The sequence below is a fragment of the Perissodus microlepis genome, chromosome 22, assembly GCF_051167445.1.
Source record: "Perissodus microlepis isolate ML-2025 ecotype Zambia chromosome 22, ASM5116744v1, whole genome shotgun sequence".
Classification (NCBI taxonomy): Eukaryota; Metazoa; Chordata; class Actinopteri; order Cichliformes; family Cichlidae; genus Perissodus; species Perissodus microlepis.
The window spans coordinates 15,754,570-15,775,623 of NC_140481.1; the positions used below are offsets into that span (position 1 = coordinate 15,754,570).

At 39.6% G+C, this 21,054-nt stretch overlaps 1 protein-coding gene across 1 annotated transcript; it reads right to left on the reverse strand.

Annotated features, from left to right (window-relative positions):
- Positions 1-5,191: 5,191 nt before the first annotated feature.
- On the reverse strand, positions 5,192-20,751 carry galnt12 (UDP-N-acetyl-alpha-D-galactosamine:polypeptide N-acetylgalactosaminyltransferase 12). Its single transcript, XM_084919661.1, has 10 exons — positions 19,852-20,751; positions 19,334-19,503; positions 17,380-17,569; positions 16,884-17,069; positions 16,572-16,689; positions 15,931-16,107; positions 12,571-12,702; positions 12,373-12,486; positions 9,596-9,751; positions 5,192-8,732 (listed from the first exon to the last, which is right to left on the reverse strand). Exons 1-10 carry the CDS (start codon positions 20,196-20,198, stop codon positions 8,595-8,597), a joined length of 1,728 nt encoding a protein of 575 aa, XP_084775787.1. The 5' UTR covers positions 20,199-20,751; the 3' UTR covers positions 5,192-8,594.
- Between the last annotated feature and the right edge of the window lie 303 nt (positions 20,752-21,054).

Consider the following 21,054-nt stretch of genomic DNA (forward strand, 5'->3'; position numbering starts at 1 on the left):
GCTTCGTGTTTGTGTCGCCGTGGGGTTTGAACCACAATGTAGAAGAACAACTATTGGATTGGAAGAAAAGCACGAATCCCTGTTTAATTCATTTATACTTTATAAAGTAGAGACAGTTCAAAAATTTCACTATTCACAGCCTGAAACTCCAAAAACAGCTCAGGGCCACTGTGTGGACCTACATATAAAATATCTCTTGGAATTATATAAACCAGCGGCTCAAACCTGAAGTTCAGTTGACTGAACTGAACTAAGACTGATGAAATGCCTAAAAGCACAGTATGCGAGGGAAAATAAATCAACCCTCTGTCACTTTGTCCAAAGGAAATACATACAGTGTATTTTCCTGGAGGGGAGAGGCAGTCCATTTAGCAAGCAATCAAGTAATCTGATGAAGTGAAATGAATGGGAGTGGGGTGGAATGGTTAATCGCCTGTGGAAGCATTTTATCTCGTAGGAACACATTAAAGAGGTATTCTGTCGATGTAGGCTATGTTGGGGGAGGCTGTGAAAAATCACAGTCTGCCGGCGTGTGAATTGATATGACTTTGGTGTTCTCTTTTAGCAAAATAACATCATTTTTTGTTCAGTATGATTTGCTCTTAGACAGGCTTCAACATGGCATCCAGCAGGAAAGAAAACAGCACGAAGCAACTCCGGTAAAGTCGGAAGGGGTTGACTTCAACATAGAAAATGTGCACAAAAAGGAACCAAAGTATAGTGTAGAGTTATTTACATTATAAATAACACCTGTTTATATTTCTAGGCTCTCCCATGTCACTCTGCTGTGGGAGAGAAACAGAGTGACAGACTCCATTTATTAGACGACAGGTGTGATATGTGCTGTTCTCCCACCGTGGAAGTGCTTCTCATAATTAAAACCATCTGCAGTGTCACCATAAATATCCCTATTGTGCTGTTTTACAAAGCCAACAACAAACTGCAAAATTCGTCGTTATTAAATGTACCTCACACGACTGCAGTGTTTTACTCTAGATTTGGCCACACAGCTGAAACCTAAGGCTCTAAAATAATAGATTTATTGCTCACCAGGCTCACGGCCATGTCAGAGGAGCAAATGAAATACAGTAGACAGTTCTGCAGAGTAAATGGAGATGAACGTTTTAGACCGACAGCACTAATCTACAGCCCAAAACACTTCTGAAATAGGTGTAGTCAAACTTTGCTATTTTGGAGTAACTGAAACTGAAAATGTAGGCTCTAGACCAGGGGTCCCCAATCCCAGTCCACAAGGACCGGTGTCCCTGCAGGTTTTAGGTCTCACCCTGGGTCAACACACCTGAATCAAATGGTTAGCTCATTACCAGGCCTCTGGAGAACTTCAAGACATGTTGAGGAGGTAATTTATCCATTTAAATTAGCTGTGATGGATCAAGGACACATCTAAAACCTGCAGGGACACCGGCCCTCATGGACTGGGATTGGGGACCCCTGCTCTAGACCCACCCACCCCCAACCCTGACAAGGATAAGCAGAAAAGAATGGATGGATGGATGGATGGATCTGAAAATGATGTTGGTTGGTGCTAGTTTTCATGGTATGTTGCTAGGTGAGAATTCACAGTAAGATCATAAGTCCTTAACTGAAGCCAGAAATTAATTAAATACATTTTGACACCTGAATTTCATGGAAAATGCCCTAAATCAGGATAGGTGCCCGTTTTCAAATGGCCAATTTCTAAACTACCCATTCAGTGTTGATGAAACTGTGCACATATTAATTAGAATTACATAGAGTTTTAAAAAAGAAATGTAATGATCAAATGTCCATTATTATCTCTATTTAAACTTTGGACCTCTAATCTGACCTTTTTCTGTCTGAGAAGCAGGAAATCAATAATGCCGCGAAGTAAAGCACTACTGTGCCTAAAAAAAACCCTCACAATCAAATACATATGTCCTTTGTATTTGTGTTCGTGGTAACATCCATTGACAGAAATGTAGTCAAGTGATGATGACACCAGCATATATTCATGGCATAATATATCTAGACTGTTTTCTGAATAAATAAAGAGACTTTTTCAGATTTTTAAATTGTTCCATAATAAAAAGAAAAAGGAAAAAAAAGCCATAATATAATCATATGAAGTGATTACAAACAGATGAAAAAACATATGCTTATAATTTATGATTAGAATTCAAACACTGTGCTAGGCTAAAATCCAAAACATAAAATATCTCGGTCGCATAGCCGATCAGCTAATTTAAATTTTCACATTTGACTGCACATCAAAATCGATAACCATCAGATTTTATTTCTGAAGTGGGAAAGTCCTATAAAAAAAAAAAAAACCACACACGTCATGATTGCAGGCTGTAAAACAAATAGCTATGTTAGCACTGTTATCATAACCTTGCTACCTGTCAGCTAATGCTAGCAAGGTTGTTCAACAAGTTACACTGAGACCTTATGGGTACAGGGCCCAGACACACATTTCTGCTAATTGATAAGTACCTGACATGATATTAGATCTTCACTCACCAGAAACTGAATGACAATCCTCTAAAAAGGTGTTACAAGCCGTATTATTTTTCGGATAATTGCTCCAAAAGATAATACACACCGAAAGCAGGTTTCGGACTAGGATGTTAAAATTTTCATTTTATATTGTAAAATAGGAAAATTTTACAAGGGTGAGGTTTATATCCAAGAGCTATAAGTAAGGGCTAACTTTAGCAAAAGTTAAGCTTTAATTTGTGTGCCCATCATGAAGTAGATGTGAAAATAAATTGACCTGCTGGACAGGAAAAATCAAGTGATCACCAAAGCCATTAGTATTCATCCTCTGGGCATCAATTATATCTGGAACCAATTTCATGGCAATTTACCCAACAGTTTAGATATGTCAGCCTTAAACATGGGGGGGGGGTGTCCCTCTCTGCCAGCATGGATAAAACCTCCAGATGCATCAAATCAAGAACAGCTTCAACATGACGATCATGGTTGAAAAGGAAAACCACTTGTTGTCACTCTGCAACAGAGCATCGTTGATCAGAATCAGCTGTGTAAGTGACAAGTGACTCATTGCAAAGGCCTAGTCCACTCATGTCTGTTTTTGGTCTGCTAATTTACAGCTTCGCTCCAACTGTGACAATAATTGAAAAACTGTGGCTCATGATTAAAGTCAAATATTCCCTTTTACTGGTTTTAATGATTTATACTTATGTTCAAACAGTTGAGACTGAGAATTAGATCATAAATATTGTTCAGTGGGAAAATGAAAGTTTGGTAAATTATCAATTAACTCCAGGAAGGCCTTGGCTGTGTGTATAAATCTTGGATTGAAATCACTGCATCGCACACACAAAACTTCATTGCATTTGGAAAAGCCAAGATTACTAAAATATTCCTTGAGCGAGTTTTTGGTCTAGTCCAATTCTACTGGAAAACAGTAGGGGTGATTAAAGCCCAATAAGCAACAAGTACTCTGCCTTTGATGCTGTATTGGCCGATTTCACAGACGTGGATTAGAGGAGTTTGATCCTTACATTGAAGTAGGCTGGAAACGGCTTTAAATCGAGGCGCACTGGTGAATTCGACCCAGGAAGTATTTAGAAACGTATCATCAAACATTTGTTTCCTTGTTCTGTGTGTTCTCATAAGACTCTTTTTAAACACTCATATTAACTTTTATTTGAAGCTGGCTCGCCTTGATTTTCTGCACAGTAAATTGCATTAGGTCTTTGAACAGCTGCATTAACGCTTTTGTACTTCTGTAGCATTAAAATTTGGGAAAGTTAATTACTTTCCAAGTTTCTCTCTCCTAAGCCGAATTCGAGGATAATGAAAATGAGACGACCAAGAAAATGTTACTACAACGCTGCACGAACGGCTGCTGAAGTGAAGGAAGAGTTGGTGCTGGTTGTTACAGATTTTACCAACTGGGAGACTTCACGGACGTCGTGCTGCTTTCTTCTTTGATTCTCTCTCTGTATCTAGGCCTCACATGTTTTCCGCACAGTCTGGAGCCCCTCCTGAAAGTAAAAGTGTGTCATCTAATGTACGCTGCCAGCAGCCACTGCTCCTGAGCCGTTCTGGGTATTGCGGATTACATAAACCATACTGACATGCAGTGTGAAAAAGGCTTCCAATCAGTGTATTTGAGAGTGTGTGTGTGTGTGTGTTCCTCCTCCTATAGTTTCTTTTGCATCCCTGACAACTGAAGCCTGAGCATCTCCAAAGACTTGCACCGCAGGGAGCCTTGTTTTGTATTATCATTAAAGACACATATGGGGTGTGAGAGAGTGTAGTGCTGCATGTATGCCACACTGGATCAAAAATTAGCTCTACACTGAGTGAACAGACTGCGACAACATACAGTGCTACTGCGGGCGCATTTTAAATTTTTCAGAAATTCAACAAAAGGGCTATTTTGTACCACTTATTTCAAAGAGAGGTACACAAAAGATTAGGACAAGACAATGCAAGAGACAGCAGCATCAAAGACTTCTGTAGCTCTTCCCAGGAAGCAGCTGATTGCTGGCATGCCAGCATTTTCAGAATATGAAGTTTTGGCAATTTTTCCATCAGAGCATGCACGAGAGAAACAAGCTCGTCTCGTGCCGTTTTTTCCCCCAAACACTGGCATAGAACTACATTTTCTGTTTCGGTGAAAGAGCAACAAGTTGTGTATTGTTAGCATGTCTAATTGAATATAAAAGCTTCCTAAAAAGGGGAAAAAAAGTTGCAAGTAGTGACACAAAGACACACCCTGTAATCCTAAAAAGCCACGCACCATCAATGACTAATTGAGAGAGACTGCAGGGCAGAGTGTCAACATCAAAGGCAACAGTGACTTGGCACGGGTGCAACATTTTACCATCTCGCTCAGCAGCTGGTGATCATTCCAATCAGATATGGTTGGAAAAACTTACCCCCCCCCCATATCTTCCCTTTTCTTCTCTCATTATCCTCTGAGCATCTTGATTTGCGTCTCCAGCAGTTTCGTGTGGATGATAGCCTGTTTTAATCATAGTGGATGTGGATGAGTCACAGCTTAATTGATAAGACAATGGGAGATGGTGAAAATATTTTTTGTATGTTTTGTTGAAGTGTTTCCAATGTTAATACACATTTCAAAAGACAAAAAAGACATGTTAGGAAATGATAAATCACAACAATTTATAAAAAAAAAATAAAAAATTTAAAAAAAAAAGCCAGCACAATGACATCAAATGTAGTCCATTTATTAGATCTACTAATTATTAAAAGAAAAAAAAAACAATTCATTCATTACATTCGTCAATTATTTAATTACAATATAAGGCCACTGGAGTTACTGACGGCATTATTACAGCAGACATGGTCTTTGAATTCTTGCATTATTATTAGTGCATATTTACCACATTAGTAAACGGAAGGCCAAAAGACAGTATTTTTTGCATGATATCGTACAATAGCGCTGCATGGTCACAATGCAATCATCCACTTTACAGGTTCAAGTGCTATAACAGATCCCAGGAAAATCTGTATTAATGACATGCATTTGGTTGATATAAAACTCTATATGTCCTGCCGCAGAGATATAACTCTAAACTGTCAAAATATCAATGTTATTGCTGCAGCTTGCACCGTAACAAATTAGCATACAAAAATATAACATCACAGTAAAAATGTTTTACTACATAGGGCATGGTTGGAATAACAGATGGCTACAGGGGACAATAAATAACCCTTTTTTAATACCGAGAGAATATTTACCCTCCACTTAGGCCAAAGATGTAAACTGATGGAAAATTGAAGAGCTGCCACTTCTTAAGTGTTTAACACATAAAGCATTAGCAATGCATCAAACGGGCTATTTCGCCGATCATGCATGATCGACACTAAAGCCGTGGAAAGCTAGGCAAAGAAGAGCCTAAGATTGCCGTGGACTATGAATTCCATGCAAGATGCTTCAAACTTACAAAGGCATAGAGTGCTCTTCTATGGAGAGCAGGTCAACCCACTATCACTGTTTTAGCCTTACAACATATACAGTCCTGAGTCAAATTTCCTCCTTTTGTGAAGTTTCCTACTGATCATTTGGTACACTTCACGTATCACTTAGCACTGTCCACACAATAATGTACTATGCATACTCTTAAAAAACTTTTATGGACTACTGTAAACTTAAACCCATTATTTGTTTTAAATCTACTGTTTTTTTCTGACTTGATATGCAATAAATGTGCGATGGTACAAGTTAAAAGCTGCACAGTGCAATGAAACTGTTAATGCACGTTCAGAGCTGCAGACTCTTGTAGCATCTTATCATTTTAGGCCTGAATCACACAGGCCTAAGGGGCTGGTCAGTGAACCACTGGCAACCTCTGGTTGCTAAGACAAAATGTGTACTCCCCAACTAGTTGGCAAAAGGTTTCTAGGAGTTGCTGACTGTCGCTAGGTCAGATTATTTTCAAAAAGGGTGGTGCACCAAAAACATTCTTGCAATTGTTTTGGTCAGTTTTCATAAAATACACCGACTTGTCTGCGAACACACTGTGAAACTTGAAAGAATGTGATGCAAACCAGAGAAAAAGAACATTTGCCTTCAAAGAAAAAGTTGTGCCTTACCACTGCAACTAACATTTTTGAAAGGTGCTTTAAAGGTAAACGTTCTCCATGTCTTGTTTGCATTACACTGGTCACAATTTCACAACCACTTGACAAATAGTGTGTGAGTATTTCTAGCCAAGATTACATTTACCAACCAACTAGCGACAAACTGCCTGCAACCGAAGCAAACTCAAGGTGGTTTTCACTCACTGACCGGTCTCTTGGGCCTGTTTCCATGGAGTTTTAGCAATCAATTTCACAGCCACTGCTAGCATCCTCCAGCAACCATCTGCAACCTGTCGAGGAATACACATTTTTCCCTTGTGACCGGTTGTTGCCAGATGGTCGCCAACAGGTCTTTATGCCTGTGTGACTGAGGCCTTACATTCATTCAATTTGGCAACAGAAGGGATCTTGACTGCTCAAGTCACAGCAATGACACTGTATAAATGTCTTTTTCTTTTCCTACTCTTTCATTTTATGAGCATATATTCTCAATCAATAACAAAAATCCATTTCAGCACAAAAGTCCCCTAACATCAGTTTATAACAGAACTCCTTTCAGACTGATGGGCAAACAGCCTGGGAAGGTTAATGGTGAGAAAAAGGTCGCAAATTGCTTCATTCAATCTCCTCCTTTATCTGCTTCTGCTGTCACAAACTCTGCTCTTTATGTCTTACGTTCATAAATCAAACCCAAAGCACACAAGTATACAAGTATTCATCTGAGGAGGATTTGGCTGGCGCGAGTCCAAAAGATAAGCCCTCCACTGAACACCTTTGACACACATAGAAAGAAGAGGTGATAAAGATTTTGAAGAGGACCAGAGAATCAATCAGGAAACCATCTGGCATCCCAGCAGCCTGAAGACACCGACAACCGTCTGCTCCTCCACTGTGTTCCCCTTGGACTCCCTGCAGAGCCTGCAGGGCAGCCACACTAGTGACCACAGCAGCGCTTCAGAGGGATCTATAGTTTTCTGATCCTAACAGATGGACACAGAACGAGATCAGGGCAACCCCACAGAGCGATTCGTAAGGGAGAACGCTTCCACGTCTGTGCATATGAATTGCCTCAAAATTACACAATAATTAAACTCATGTCTAAAATAAATCATTTTAAAACATACTTGACACCACATGAAGTGAATCCTTAAATTATGGCTATGATTTAGTCTTTTCAAGCTGCATTTCATTAAAGAGCACAAAACAGAATTATGCTGGGAAAAAAAATTATTTTAAAAGCTAGCAAAACGGTCCAAGCCATTTTTACCTCTGATTCATATTCCTACAAAGCACACAAGAACAGAATACATATGGAGATTCTCCTGTTATCAGTAGTTGGTGATTACGTTGAAGAGGTACTAGGTACTTGCACAATGCCTTTTTTTTTTATTAAGTCCCTGGTACGTAGCAAGGAGTGACAAGCACTTTAAATGTCCTGAAAAGGCTCTCAACTAAATACCTGAAAAATTGTTCCACTTCCTACTCAGAAAGAGAGCCCAATACAAGAAGGGAATGTACAGAAAGGAGATTTAGCCCCCTCTAGAGGATAAGACAAGAATATAAAATAACGCCTCACGACATGCCTCTGAACATCACTGCAATTCCAGATGCTAGCTCGTAAGACGGTCAGAGTTTGCTGACAGATTTATGAAGCCGCTGTTTTCTTTCTATATGGATGCACAGCTTTCTTTGTGCCTTTCCCTCTTTCTGGGTAAAGCTTTGCATGCAAACTAAAAGACTGCAACAGGCGTGGAGTAGGTAAATGAAAAACAGCCCCCCAAAAATATTATAGTAATCCCATGTGCAAAGCAGCACTAGTTTCCAAACATCTCTTTAATGAGAAAAATAATGCATAGTCCTATAGGCTTGGTTTTCCCAACAAGTGTATATCCAGTAAGTACTGTAGAAAGTAAATACAGATAGATTTCACCCAGTGAGCAAGAATTTATAGGAGGTTTAAGTTTGAAAGGAAGCACAACCTCATTTGACGTCCGTTAAGGTTAAGAAAAACATATCCTAGGGTTGGAGTATTACATTTTCTCTTCAAAGAACCACTTCTGGTGGAGGCTATCAGAGCAGGGTTGGAGTGAGGGTGCTGGTGTCCCGTTGTCTGTATTGTCTATTGCCTCAACACACTTCTGGCTGTGGACGTGGTACAAACTCCCATCCTGAAAAATTGGCAAAGTATTTTCAAAATGGCTATTAGCAATACATGTCTAAAGAACAAAGAGCAGATCTGCAAATTACTTTCATTATTCTTTATACATCAGAGTTTTAGGAGCATCAGAGCGTACAGAACACAGAGGACCTGCCCAGATTGATCTGTACTTTTATTTTTTGCTTCACTTTTCATTTTCCCTCCTTCTACTGTCCAATTCCCCCCTCCTCAAAGACATAGCCCCACATACCCCGTTTTACATTCATTCAATGTTTTTAGGATCCATTTACATTTAGATTGTGTCATGTCCCGACATTCAAATCACACTAACTTCCAGTATTGTGTTTTGAATCCTCAGCTTGCTACTAACACACAATATATATATATATATAGTTACCATCAGAAACAAACATAAACATAAATTTGAATTCAGTGCGTTTTAAGAACAGACAAAATGACATGTATTGTTAAAAGCCTAGGGGACTTTCTCTCTGAAGGGATAATAGATATAGTTGATGGAACAAGAGAAACTAAGTAGCTGGTTAAAAGGTCACTGTAAGAGTGAGAAACTATAGAGTCAATAATTTAATTCAGTGTTGGGTGCTCATCTTTTAAAACATTACTGGCGGTTCAAAAAGGAAAATAACTACAAATCAATGAAATCAACAAGATGTAACAGAAAATTCAACAAACAACTATATTTTAGATTTTATATTCCACATCTTCTCTTCCAGACAGCAACTCAAAAATTAATGACATGCTGCAATTTCAGGGCCACCACATTAATTTCCGTTTTAACACTATTAGTTAAAATTTGGACTTAGATAGGGATAAACACAGAAACTCACTAGACTAAAATACTTTACATCTTACCTTTTTGAAGACAAATTTCTGGTCTGAAGGTATAGGCTGCCCTCGTTTTCTGCACAGCTGGACATTCAAGTAGGTACTGATGCTGTCACCCGCGATGCATCCAGCAGGTTCCCTTGTGTTGTAACAGATCTCACCATTCACAGAGTATTCAAAGAACTGTAGGATGAGACAAAACAACTGGGGTCACTGGGTCACTTTATTAGATACACATGTTAAACTACTTGTTAATGCACATATCTAAACAGCCAATCGAGACACATAGGTTAATCGAGGTCAATATGATCTGCTGAAGTTCAATCCGAGCATCAAAATTGGGAAAGAAACGCGATTTTAGCGAATTTGAACGGGGCATTGTTGTTGATGTCAGAGAGGCTTGTCTGATTATTTCAGAAACTGCTGATCTACTGGGATTTTCCCCACGCAGCTCTCTCTAGGGTTTACAGAGAATGATATAAAAAATAGAAATTATCCAGTGAGCACTAAATCTCTGGATGAAAATGCATTGTTGATAGCAGAGGCTGCTTGAAGCTGAAGGAAAGCAGCCGTAAGTCATTACAACAAAGGTATAATACAGAAGAGCATCTCTGAATGCAGAACACTTCAAACCTACAAGCAGACGAGCTACAGCAGCAGAAAACCACACTGGGTGCAGCTCCTGTCAGCTAAGAACAGGAGACCAAGGCTACAATTCGGAGAGGCTCGCCAAAATAAGATAACGGAACGTCAGAGAAACAGAAATATAAAAGCATGGATCCACCCTGCCTTGAATAAACAATTTAGGCTGTTGTTGGTGGCATATTAATAGGAGGAAATACTTTTTTGGCACACTTTGGTACCATCACAGCCTACACGAGTATCGTTTCTGACCATCTTCCTGAAGCCTGCTTTCAGCAGAATAATGTGACATGTTGAAATTCAAATCATTTCTAGCTTGCTCCTTGAACATGACAGTGAGTTCACTGTACTCAAATGGCCTCCACAGTCACCAGATCTCAATCTAATAGAGCACATTTTAGGATGTGCTGGAATGTGAGATTCACATCGTGTTCCGTTGACAAATCTGCAGTAACTGTCTGATGCTGTCATGTCAATATGGAGCAAAATCTCCAAGGAATATTTCCAGCACCTTGTTGAATCTATGCCACAAAAGATTAAAGCAGCTCTGAGAGCAAAAGGCAAACCAATGAAGCATTAGCATGGTGTTCCTAATACAGCGAACACGAGTTTATACGTCTTAACATTCACCACTCATTTTTTTAGCTGACAAAAATGCAACAGTTTCAGTTAAAACAGAAGAATGGCACTGTTAGGGATCTATATTTAGGACAGAGAGATGGCTTAAGCGTGTGTTTCGTCTCTGTAGCATGCCCAGTAGTCTCATAAGGCAGCTATCCCCACTTTCTACAATAATAACATCAGTTTGTGTCCACAGAGATGTTCTGGAATAACAATGCTAAATTTCACAGTGCTTCCTGGATTACTGAATATCACAAAGGAAAAGGCACTGGGAAATGTGAATTCCCTTTGTATCAACAAAGCCATCACATAATTTTGCAGCCTGGAATAACAGATGATATTCATTATTCCCAGGTCTGTAAGAGTACACAACACGATTCTTGTAGTCCGAGAGGAAATAGGATGACTATATGTTTAATCTGAAAGAAATTGAGATGCTATTTATATCCATGATTACCTTTGTCTACGATAAATGTAAAACAGGGAGTAGTGAAGAACAGAAGGAGAAGACAGGGAAGGAGATAAATGGATCTGCCACGGACATCAAAAGCAGTTTGTAATTATTGCTATCAAATGTGCTGGTACACATTAATGCCACTGGATGCAAAAGTTGTAGATAATAGTCAGGAACCCAGAAGAGTCGCTCTACAAGCAGACAAACCCATAAACTACAGTGGTCATGAAGCAATCTGATTAACTTTAACTAGTCAGTAATGCCTCCCAAAGGTGTGACAATGATCACTTAATGTTATAAAGTGCTTTACAAAACTAAATAAAACCAGACATGGGCCAATAAACTAAGAACATGGCCAAAGAACCTGAGCACAGTGGAGGCAATAAAATAAAACACTCTAAATCAAAAACATATCACACATTTCCAAAAGATTTTAAAAACAAAAATCTTTATACACAGATAGTACGAAGGCTCTTTTCACAAAAGTCTAATCAGCCTTTATTACAAGCCTTGATCTGAGAGAAATCAGCTGGGCTCCACACTCTGATCTAAAGGGTCCAGAAGGCATTTATTAGGTCAATAAATCAGAGATGTATAGCGAAGCTGTTAAAGGGCAAAAGACTGACAAACACGATTGTTAGGTCCGTTTTTAAAGCCATGAGTGTCCTCTCAATCATTATAATTGTGCCAACTGAAGACGATGGAGACAATATTTGTTTGTTTGGAATGTTTGGAAAAATAAATGTCCGAATTGTGTTTCTCCAAACATTATTTTTCTCTTTTCAAATAGCTCAGAGGACATTCATATTAGATTGATTAATGGCAGTCTTCAAGAGTGCCAGGATTAACTGAACAAGAGTAAACAAATGATCGCCGAAGCTCACATATAAAAGGGCAAACAGTGTGTTGTGTTCAAAAACCAACATTCAATTAAAATCTAACTGAAAGCTGGGTTTCACATGATTGAAAATGGGCTGTAACCAAGTAGCTAATCAGCAAACTAGCTTGTGAACCTGTTTTAAGTTTAGTGAGCTGTTCAGCAAAGGAAGATGGCAGGTGCTTTATCTGTATCACTGGCATTACTTACTTGGTTCTGGCCCATTCCATGACACAGATAGAGGATGACCCTTTGGCCCACCACCGCATTCTCATCTGTAGGGTTGTAGTCGAAACAGTAGTTGGTCTTGCCCCGGTTCTTAAGCTAGCAAAAGGCAGCAACAAAATATAATTAGGTAGTGGTACAACCTGGCTTGCAGAAGCTCATAAGGTCTTACTTTGTTCTCACCATTCCAAACATGCCTGGCCGATCATGTGGGACGTGAATATCGGGATAAATGTTATCCAAGTACCACTTGAAGCTCTTGCAGCCCAGCTTCTCTCGGAGCATCTTCCGCTCCGTTACATCTCCAAAGGCCTCCTGGAGACAAACATGGCAAACGACAGTTCAACATGATTATTTTATTTTCACTTTTCTGCCTTGGCATGCTAAAAAAAAAATTAAGAAGCACAGAATTGCTCTGCATTTATAAAAAAAATAAAAATGAATTACCAGTGATATCTCATATTCAAATGAAAATTTTAAGTGAGAGCGCTGTCGATGCAGCCACCATCAGACAGCTGTTGTGTCCGATGAAGTATTCATAATATACCAGTGGCCTGAAATGGAATACAATAGCACCATCTATGGTCCATTACTCTATACAAAATGCAGTTCACTCCAAACAATAGCTCCCCCTCAAACAAACAGAACTTCCAACAGTCAAACAGGATACATGTGTCAATTTTACAAGAGTCTCCGTGTGTGCGCGCAAACAGTTCGTGCCTGTGTAAACACTTTTATGCATACAAAGTTACACATGTACACATCACGCTGATAAAGACTAGTTAATTAGATCATGAGAAAGAACACCGTCTCCACTTTAATGTGCCAGTGAGCATATGCTCACCACACCTTCTCTGCTGCAAGAAAGATTCAGCAGCACTGCAGGATGATGGATGATGGTGGCCTGCACAAACACAGCTCTAATTGGCTATTCATCAGTCTATTTAGTGAGAAGAAAGATTCCCAAAGGACGCAGTGCTTTGTCAATGGCTAGGACCAGCATGGACTATCAGAACAATGAGGACTAGTCCAGGACACTTACCAGGATAATAAGACTTAAATTAAGGATCGGTAAAGGTCCTGATAAAATGCAAAGGTAAGGACAACCAGCCCAGTGACAGTCCAACCTATATGGATGAATAAACGGTCACAGGAAACGACCTAAGGGAGCAACTAGGAACCGAGAGCACAGAGGTGCCAATTAGTGAAACAGCGGTGGAAAACAAGAGCTAATGATTCCAGAGGGCTGTACTACAAAGCAAGTTAGCCAACTTTTACAGGCAACTCCTACAGCAACTTTGTAGCCTAAGGTATGACTTCCAGAGCTCACTGCCTAGTAACCAGTATACTCTCTTTAAAAAAAATAGCATCAGCTTTCCTAGAAGATCCTGTGAAGCTTGGTGCATCTATAGGAAGATGGCCCTCTGGATTTCTCTGCGAACATCAATGAAGATTACAAATGTTCAGTGTCGGGAACTTAATTCCTTAAGTCTTTTCTATCCTGTTAGGACGAAGCAATTTCAAAGACAATCCATTGTTTGCTAGGCCTCTATATAGAAAAATACAGTAAATCCTAAAACAGACAGTGTTAAATCCTGGTAGATTACTTGCTGACCTCATAGGAGAGTTGAAGCTGAAAGATTAAGGCTAAATTTGTTGTACATGTTATTAAAATACATCTAAGCAACACATTTAGTTTGCAGAATACACAACTATAATTACAGTCAGCATATCCATGCCTTATTAATGAGGCAGTGATTAATAAGCCTATTAACTTTCAGTCTGCATTTTCCTTTTTTTTTGCCAGCTGTCCTTTCTGGCTTTTGCTGCAACAACTGTTTTGCTGCAATTTCTCATATTTATATTTTTTAGTTATATTTAGGATATATTTGCTCTTTTTTGTGAAAAATATGCGTCTCTAGACCTGTCGTTGTTTGCAACTGATCTCTAGCAAGCTCATAACTTAAACCAAAATTGAACGACATCAATTCATATCTTAATTACGATTGCAGTACCTGGATTTTCCCCTCAATCATCCAGTATTAATAAAGAGTGCCCCTTCAGTTGAGTACAGTTCTCAGTCATTCCTTCACCCTGCACCATTTCATTTGTAGATTATTTAGGTTTTACGGTGCCTTGTTACTAATTAACAAGCTATAAAAATAGCTCACATGGACTGGCACGTAACCCATGTTGACAGCCACACGGACCGGCCCTTCTACAAATCCTAAAAGACTTCCAGATCTCACTGCCTACTGACTGTTTTTTCTTTTTTTGGTTTGATTTGGAGATTTCTTGCTTTGTCTGGGAGTGTCGGAGTGAAAGTGTCACAGGCTGTCAGAATGTCAGGGGAAAGGCACGTTTAAAAAAAAAAAAAAGCAACCATGAATTTGTTAGTCTAAGGTTATTTTGTTCAAAATCTACAAAGCAGGGCTGCAATGATTCGAGCAATTCGAGCTAATTTCTGTAATCACCAGAAAAACCTTTACTGGGAAAAAGATGCAGGAATTCCTTTAAAAACATTCAACAAGCTCCAGTGTGAGAAGAGAACTTTGTAGCTGCTCCCATACACTCCTGCTTGTTTTAGTTAGCAAAAGTCTACAGTTAAGCTACAGAAGCTAAAATTAAATATGCAGATGAACTGTTAACTTCATCTGATATGACGTTAAAATTACGCAGGTTGCTGCAGGCTTTTTCAGATTTAAATAGAATAGAAATATCATATTAATATTTATATGTTAAATTATTGATTTATATATTGATATATTAATAAAATTGTATTAATATTTTAAAATCTAAGCAGTCATACACATACCCCTGGGTAAGCTATGACATTAATGGGCAAAGACAGACTACAGAATATAAACAGGCACAGTACATTCATCCAGGAGACAAGTATAACTTTGTGCCGAGCAAAATTGTGAAATTGTAACTTCCTTGTAAGATATGTTCGTTTATAGATATAAACCTTATCTAGTATTGTTATTGTGTATAAACACATGTTCAGCTGTAAATCAAACAGGATGAGCAAAAACAGTGTTTGTTTGGAGGGTATGATGCATTTTTTTTTTTTTTTGGCAAGGCTACCTTATCTCATGGAGATAAGTGCTACCTGATCTGTGCTTAGAGAGCATTTCCTGTTAACTACACTATCACTCACGCACACACACACAAAATCAGGGCACCCCCATGGGTCGGCACTGCTCTCACCGTGTCAAGGACAGGTGGGTGACACCCGCTGGCACCAAGTAGCACAGAAAGGTGGTAATCGCACACCGGAATGCCCTGACCCCTGTCACCTTGGGTGTCTGCTGCTCATATATCCCCCGTGTCACTTAATCAGGCGAGCTTTTACAGTGTGCGTGTGTGCAAGCGCGTTTTGGGAGAAGGCAGAGTATTTTTGATATTGTTTCGCACACCGAGAGTGAGTTCACTGGTGAAATTAAGGGGTTAATGAGACAGTACTGTGGTGAATGCAGCTATTTAAAAAAATAAAGAAAGAAATATTCTGCCTTCACATTCACATCATCTGCACACACTCACCAGGCGTGCGTGGGGATTACGATGATAGTAGATCTCCTTGTATTCATCCAGCCAGACCTCAGCTGCTCTCACGCTGTTTGCCAACGCTTTGCTCCGTGAGTAAGGTGCCTTTTTCGGGAAGACGTGACCCACGTGGGAGCACGGGTGGACCTCCAGGCTGCCCCCACACTGCCAAATCTAAGACACATCAATAACACCACCACGAGGATTTGGTTAGCCTCTCAGCCATGATTCAATCAGGAAACAAAGCACAGTCTTGTTGCGGAAGAGCTTGGGAACAGAAAAGCCAGCCTGTTGTTGGAAAATATTTTTGGTTTCTTCCCTTTGGGAAATTACAGTTATTGTAGGGAAGGGATGTTCAAATTCTTTGCTGCAATTAAAGTATTAAGCTCTTTGGCCTGCTTTCACTCCATGTTTAGTTTTATTTTCATTGCAGATTCCACATAAATTGAGCAGCTGTCATATGGTTCAACAAATCTAAAGCAGACACTCCTGCCTTTTTAGTGGCTTGCACTGTGAATTGGGCCACAATCCCAAAAAGAGTGCAAACTTAATATCAATTTGGACATAACATGTGCTTTACCTATGTTATCATTACATAAATAATACTGTATATGTCCATGAAAACACACAGCTCTTACCCTGAAAGAGAATTCCAGGTTCTCTCCTCCCCACACCTCCATTCCTGTGTCATATGTTCCCAAATAATGGAAGAAGTCCTTCCTCACAGCAAACAGACCACCTGCCATAGTAGGAGACCTCAAGACACCAAAAAATAAAAATTATATTACAGGATAACGAGCTCCATCTTATATGAGACAGATGTAATTATCTCAATATGTCAGCAGCGTAGTTTCTGTAATAATGTAGCTGCCACACTCAAAGTTACGTTCCCAAATATTCATATGGGATTTTTTTCTATTCTTGGGTAATAAAGAGTCCTTAAAACACACCTGATGACATCTACGGGTGAACGTCGGCGTTTCTGTTCGTAGTCGGGGATGGCGTGCCAGGTAAAGACCAACCGCCAATCAAACCCTCCGATTTGAGGTTCCCCAGCATGGCCTAAATACTGGAAGGTGTTCCAGTCTATCACGTCGATGACGGGGCACACCACGGCCTCCGGCTCCTCTTTGATCCTTGGTGAGAAAAAAGGAAAGGAGAAAAAGGCGAATGTTAGGAGGGAGCAGTGTTACGAAGCAAGCAATTTGTTTATCTATAAAAGTCTCCATACAAATGTTGGTGCTGCCCTTGTTTGAAAGGCTGGAGCACCGAGACAGTGAGTCAGACACAGCTACATAACAGTGCTCCTGCAGCTGGCTGATAGAGATTCAGAGCTTCCCACTCTGTGACAGCTGGACTAAAGACAGCCTTTCTAAAGGCCGCACTTTGACAAAATAATCAAGGAGAGAAGGCATTTCTTTTTTTCCCTGGCGGGCGCTCTCTCACCTGTGGAGCACGGGCTCTAACCAGCCGTCGTGACACTCGCAATGACAATCCAGGAAGGTCAGAACCTCGCCTGTGGTGATGGATGCCCCGAGCAACCGGGCCCGCACCAGCCCCTCCCTCTTTGTGGCCCGGATCAGACGCACCTTATTCAAACCTGAGACGTACTTGTCCAGTGGCTCCTTGAGATGAGCTTTCAGAAATTAAACAGATGTGTTTGTATCAAGAGTTGTTTCTCAAAATCACAACAAATACAAAACTAGAGAAAAATCTATCAGCTACAGCTGGAAGTTTCTTCCTGTAGGTCAAATTTTTTAGTGTTTCTTGATCAGTATTCCATGTGAGGGGATAAAAAGCAAGCACAGACAGACAGTCGTTTTGTTATCTCTGAGTCCAATCACATTGTAAAATCTGAGAGGGGACAATGCTGGCATGTGGCTCAGGTGTCAGAAGCGTCACAGCGCAATGTGAGACTGTTAGAAAAACAAGTCAGCATTGATAAAAGAAGGTGATAAGCTATCTGGCACACATTTCCAATGCATTTGGAAGAGGCTTCAAATTCCCACCTCTAGAGGAAAGAGTGTTAAACTGTTTGATACACATTTGCCATATTCACTGGAAAATGGTGAGCTTTCTTTGAAGCAGGTAAACAAGACACACCCACCAGTCTTTTTAGGATAGAATTACTTCCTTTTATGCTCTCAGCCAAATACGCATTAATGCAAAAGGCGAAAGTTACACCATTGTTTAATTTACTCAAGCTCAACACTTAGTAAATAAATATAATCACGAGCAGATGTTAGTGTTGAGGGAGAGGTAGGCATTGCTTCATTTATACATTCATGATTGAAAACACTTTAGAAGCATTAAAAGTTTCTCAACTCTTACAAAACAAAAACCCCAACAGGAATAAACACTGCATATAGTATATTATTTACTTTACTTTATTATAGGTTTATTTGAATATACTCATAGAGGATGTAAAAAATATAACACTGATGCAAGAGATTTCACTTTATCTATATCTTAGTTTATAGCTAAAACTACTGATTGTTTTAGTAATCAAGTATTCTGCTGATTAACCCACTGATTGATGAGAAACACTTTTTGTCTTACTAATGAGCAATAATAATTATTACTACTTATTTGCTCATTGATATTATTACAAATGGAAACCAATATTTTTAATAATTTAATTGGATACAACATCTGTCAAAACACTTAAACACTTTCATCGTGTTTATGCGGCATATTTAAGTCATATTTGTTAAAGAAAACATATTTATTAGTGCAAAAATAAATAATCACAAATATCGAAATGTAAATAAATAAAAAGGTTTACATGTCACCTAAGCTAAACTAAGGCAGAAATCAGTCTTTACTCTGTCTTCTTGGAAAGACAGAGTAAAGACCAACACAGATTGAAGGTTTTTGCATGTATACCTTTTCATTTATTTTTGCATTAGACAAAATGTTTTCTTCAAATACAATGTGAGTTTAATACAGCACATGAACGCAATGAAAGGGTTTAGTTTGTTTTTGTTTTCTTTGGTTTACAGATGTATTTTTTTAAGCTGAAGCCTGTTGAACAGGTTTGATTAAGGACTTCCACCAGCTTTTTTCCAGCGAAAGTTTTATTGGTGGTTGGAGCAATGCTTTATGTGTAGACAGACTCCGCCTCCAAGTTGAACTACTTACATTATGATGACTGAGGCTATAGAGTTGTGGATTAAACTAAAAATCAAAGCACAAAAATTTGCATCCAGTATTTTTTTTATAATTCGATGAGCATATTTTCCAGTATCTCTGTTTGACTTGCCTAACTGATAACATGTCAGTATATCCTCCTCCACCCATCTAACTGCTACCTGTCTGTGTGCACCTGTAACAGCTCCTGACTGTCAGCCTGCCACCATTCTTGCCCACTGCCTGTCCATCAGTCTGTCTGTGCCTCTACCTTTGTCACTGTAGTCATCCACCAGCACCACCTCTTTCAGCAGGATGTCAGGAGACGTCTCCAGCACACTGTGGACAGTCCTCAGCAGGGTGGACCAGGCCTCGTTGTAGAAAGCAATCACCACAGAGGTCGTGGGCAAGGACCTGTAGTCATACTTCAGCTCTTTGCAGCTGGAGAGAGAGGAGACTTGGTTGTTAGAATGCAGACTAAAAAAATTGGAGGTGAGGCTGGGTGGCTGGAATGACACGGCACAATGAGAGCTGGCTGTGTAAATATGCATGTAAAGCTGGATCGTGGTTAACCTTCGTACTTTTAAGATTTGATGACCAATAGAAGTAAACACAGAGCATTTATTATTCCATCTTAACAGCAGATGACTCAGTTTACGAGTTACACGTCCTCTGAGGTATTTACTGAGCCGTGTAATAGTGTTGCTGGGACATCCAAACTGCAAAGGCTTCTCTTAAACTTTAGATCTGGGCTTTAACATTGCTAACAATAGACAACAGGTTACTTACAGTGGGTTCCATCTCTCTGGCAGCCTGCGGTGCAGTGATATTTTATCACTGACATAAATGTTAATCTGGTGCGCTTTGATACTTTCCTCTTCTTTTCTTTTCTCCTCTTCGTTCAGATTCAGTTTCACGGCTCTGCCCAGTTCTCCCAGAGCGTTTAAATCCAAGGGGGGCTTCTCGTAGACTGGCTTCTTAAGGAGCTCATACTCTTCCTCTCCTGTGACTCCCCGTCGGTTCGTCAAGCTCACTTCCCCCGACTTGCGTTTGAAAAATGTAACATATCCCAGCAAAATGGCACCAACTATTAAAATAAGTAACTTGGGCCGTTTCCTCCTTCCGTATGCAGCCATCGTTTCGTTTCTTTGCAAGGCGCAAAGTTGGAGGCTCTCATGCCCCGATGAGCTGCACTGTGCTCAATCTTTGCTGTCCAAGTTGGTTTTGCTAGACTCCACAGCCGCGTCACCTTTCCGTTTGACTACTTCCAAGTTTCTCCTCCATAGTTCAGGCAAAGTGTAACTCTATCTACGTATAGAGTCCCCAAACTGGGTGAGTCTTCTCAGTCAAACGGAGAACGATGGTCACTCCTCCTCAACTCCGTTTTCCTGCCTGCTGCTGGAGTGAAGAGGGAAAGGATTAACTAACTCAGATTAGATTAGCTAACAAGTATCTCTTCGGATTAGTGAGCCACCTAACTGCTGGAGGAAAGGAAAACTAGGTCAAATCAAAAGCCTCGTGTGCTGTTTCTTTCAGTTCACTCACTGAGAAAATCAAATATTATAATTAAAAAGATTTTTTTTTCGTTCTCAGTCAAGTCTTTATGAATATAGTTTGTGTCCAACCGGTTCATCAAGTGCCATCGAGGAACCGGGATTAACGACATTTACGTGAACAGCAGAAGTACAAGTCAACTTTTAGTAGCGGAATTAGCAACTATGTTTCCGGTTATCAAATTAAAACTCCGTTCCCTTTCAAACTACCCCGGAATAACACTGCCACGTAAAATACTGCACAGATATTATTATTATTATTATTATTATTATATTTTTTGTTCGAAGACTTCAAAAATTCGTAAAATGACTGCCAGGGGTACACTAGCTTGTATAAGTAAAATAAATCACTTCCGCTTTCAATTTTTTTAATCATCAAAGATTGGTTCTGCTAATTTCTCAGTTTTCGAGTTTGTTGGGCACCACTGCTTCATATTAT

What these genes read in the sequence shown, in the direction of transcription:
- galnt12 (XM_084919661.1), bottom strand. Translation starts at nt 20,198, where the DNA reads ATGGCTGCATACGGAAGGAGGAAACGGCCCAAGTTACTTATTTTAATA. An exon ending in TTAGAGCCCGTGCTCCACAG is followed by an intron (nt 17,070 to 17,379) that starts GTGAGAGAGCGC and finishes TTTCTCACCAAG; the next exon opens with GATCAAAGAGGAGCCGGAGG. An exon ending in GGCCAGGCATGTTTGGAATG is followed by an intron (nt 12,487 to 12,570) that starts GTGAGAACAAAG and finishes GCCTTTTGCTAG; the next exon opens with CTTAAGAACCGGGGCAAGAC.